At 58.5% G+C, this 2,562-nt stretch overlaps 1 protein-coding gene across 1 annotated transcript; it reads left to right on the top strand.

The window, feature by feature from the left end:
- Positions 1-440: 440 nt before the first annotated feature.
- NPW (neuropeptide W) lies at positions 441-1,413 on the top strand (the record flags this gene model as incomplete). Its single annotated transcript, XM_025048409.1, is given in 3 exon segments — positions 441-638; positions 640-885; positions 887-1,413. Coding segments are annotated over 3 exon segments (855 nt in total), but the record flags the coding sequence as incomplete, so codon positions are not given.
- Between the last annotated feature and the right edge of the window lie 1,149 nt (positions 1,414-2,562).

The raw sequence follows: 2,562 nt of genomic DNA, 5'->3' as shown, positions 1-2,562 counted from the left end.
GGGGATTTGAGAGCTGTGTTAGGTGAGGACAAGGAATAGTCCCCCAAGGATGAGATAACAGAAGGGTCTTGAAATAGTGCAGAGGGACCCCAAAATCAGCTCTGCTTTACCTGTCAGGGCTCTGCCAGACTCCTTGTATTTGCTTTGCTGGTACTCCACCTGCAAAAGCTCTGGCTAAGGGGCATTTCTTTGCCCCTGTGCCCTGGCAGTTCCTCTCCTTGCAGGGAGGAGGAGAGCCCCCAAGGGAACATCAAGCTGAGTTCTAGCTAAAGGCTCACTCAGGTAGGGTGCTCCAATAACCCACGTCCCTGACACAGCACCCTGGGCTCCTCTTCTCCATCCCTCTCCCTACCCTTGGGAGCCCAGAGGGTACTGCAGAGGCAAGCAGGGCCGGGGCCATCCAGCAGTTATAATTGGATCCACCGGTCACTAAATAATCGCCTGTAGCTTCCCGCGCTGCGGCTCCCAGAGCCACCAGTTCTACCGCCTGCCCAGACTTAGCTGAGCCAGCACCTGGCCCTCCATACGGAGCGGCCATCGACGTGAGCATCCTGGCGCCGGGCAAGGGTCGGGAGGCTCCTGTTAGCCGGCCGCTGCTCGCACTGCAGCTGCTGCTGCCGCCTCTGCCCACAGGCGCCTGATAACAAGCACGTAGCAAGTCCCAGCTGCCACACAGTGGGCCACGCCCCGTGCCTGCTCATGGGGCTGCGCCTCTCGCCCTTCGTGTGTCGCCGCGGCCCGAGCCCCAATACTGGGCCCCCTGCCTGGGATACCCTCGGCCTGGACGTACCGCCCACCCTGGCTTTCTTCCAGAGATACCCTCTTCCTTGGCCTGCGGCCCGCGGTGCTGTCCTGCCTCCCTCCGGGGTTCAGGAACTAGGGGAAGGCGCGATGCAGCAGCCTCCGCGCAGGGCTCCCAGCCAATGCGCTCCGGAGTCTGCGCGCCTGGGAACCCGCGCCTGAACCGGACGCGTGGCTGGGCGCCTGTTCCTGGATCTTAGCAGAGCAGGCTAGGTATGTGGGGAGAGGAAGTGTGGCTGGGACGGCAGCTGGATCGGGGGTCTCGGGAGATCTGAGCCTGGAGAGCCCGTCCGCGTGCCCACCAAGCACCCTCGGATCTGTACGCACCCCACTCCACAGGGAGAAAGGGTTTCTTGGAGCACGTTGTACCCTTCCAGCCTGGGGGTGGGTGGATAGTGGAGGGCGCACAGCCTTCTCCCCACGGTCCTACTCTGTTTTTTTTCTAGAGCTTTTGGAGAGTCTCTGGCTCAGCCGTGATTCTCTCGACTCGTCTTGAACGCAGCCCCATATCCGCGGAGTCCCGCACCTGATCTTTAGTCGCTCCAGGACATGCAGTTCAGGCTAGGCTTGGGCACCTGGTCAATAAAATTCGCCTGGTTCCTACGCCCCACATGCGACCCTTTTCATCCGCAATGTGTACTTTGCCATCTAGCTTTGGGGCGCAAACAGCTGTGCCCGCACCCTGGTAAATGTCAGGAGCCCTCCCTGTCCCTGCCCAGTAGAATCTCACCCCCACCCCACCTCCGCCTTAATTTGTATGTCCAAGCAGGGCAGAAGTGGGAACAGAGACAGAGACACTTCTCCCTTCCCCCTTCTCTGCCAATGCTGCCCCTCCTGTTCGGAGGTGGGGTCATCAGACCAGGTCTCAGGGTCCCCCAAGAGGGAACAGTTCTTCCTCCGGGGGAGGCGTTAAGTCAGACCCTGGGTCCTGCTGCTATCCACCAAAGTGTACGGGAGGAAAGCAGGAGCTTATACCTCACTACTGAGCCAGAGCCCCCACCGGAGCCTCCAGGAAGCCTCACAGGGTGCCCCCTGGCCAGGTTCGGGAGATTGTCATCCCCAAGAGGGTGGGACCTCAAGACCTGGTAGCCCACCCAAACTTTTCCCCAACTCCCAATATTTATTTCAAACCTAGATCTCCTAGGAACCCCTTCCTTCCTTCAGCAGAAAGCTTCTGGAGAAGTGGGAACCCTCTGCCTCCTTCTTCATGGCCATGCTCTCCCCCTAGGGAGGAAGAGCCCCTCCTCCTGAGTCTCCTTAACTCCTCAGGGACCCCTCCACCTCTTATCCCCCTCTGTATTTCCAGTTAGTGACTCCAGCCCCCCATGTTATGTGCTCTGCCATCTTGAATAATAAAGACCTCCTTCTATCTGGGCCCCCTTCCAGCTGCCCCCTCACAAGTGTCTGGGTCTCTCCACCCTCCGGCTCCTTCTTCAAACTTTTTCAGGGTGGGCTGGGATTCTCACAACTGTCCTGGACCTTGAAGAGCCTAGGCATTGTGCTCTGATGCTGTCTGCCCTTGGAGTCCTCCCTTGGCCATGTGGCAAGGTCTTCCCTTGGGACATCCAGCATAGACTGGAAGAGAGGTCCAGTGTCTGTCTAGCCAGCTAGCTTTGAATGTCCATATGGAACAAAATCCCCTTACTCCCCCTCTTGGCCTCTGGAAGCCCTCGTCTCTCTTCACTGGCAATCCCTTCTCACTCCACTCTCCCAATTTTACCCTGAATTCACTTACCCTGATTCTACCCAGTTTTTTTTTTT

This window comes from Pteropus alecto, unplaced genomic scaffold, assembly GCF_000325575.1.
Source record: "Pteropus alecto unplaced genomic scaffold, ASM32557v1 scaffold44, whole genome shotgun sequence".
Lineage (NCBI taxonomy): Eukaryota > Metazoa > Chordata > Mammalia > Chiroptera > Pteropodidae > Pteropus > Pteropus alecto.
This window is presented reverse-complemented; position numbering and strand designations above follow the sequence as displayed.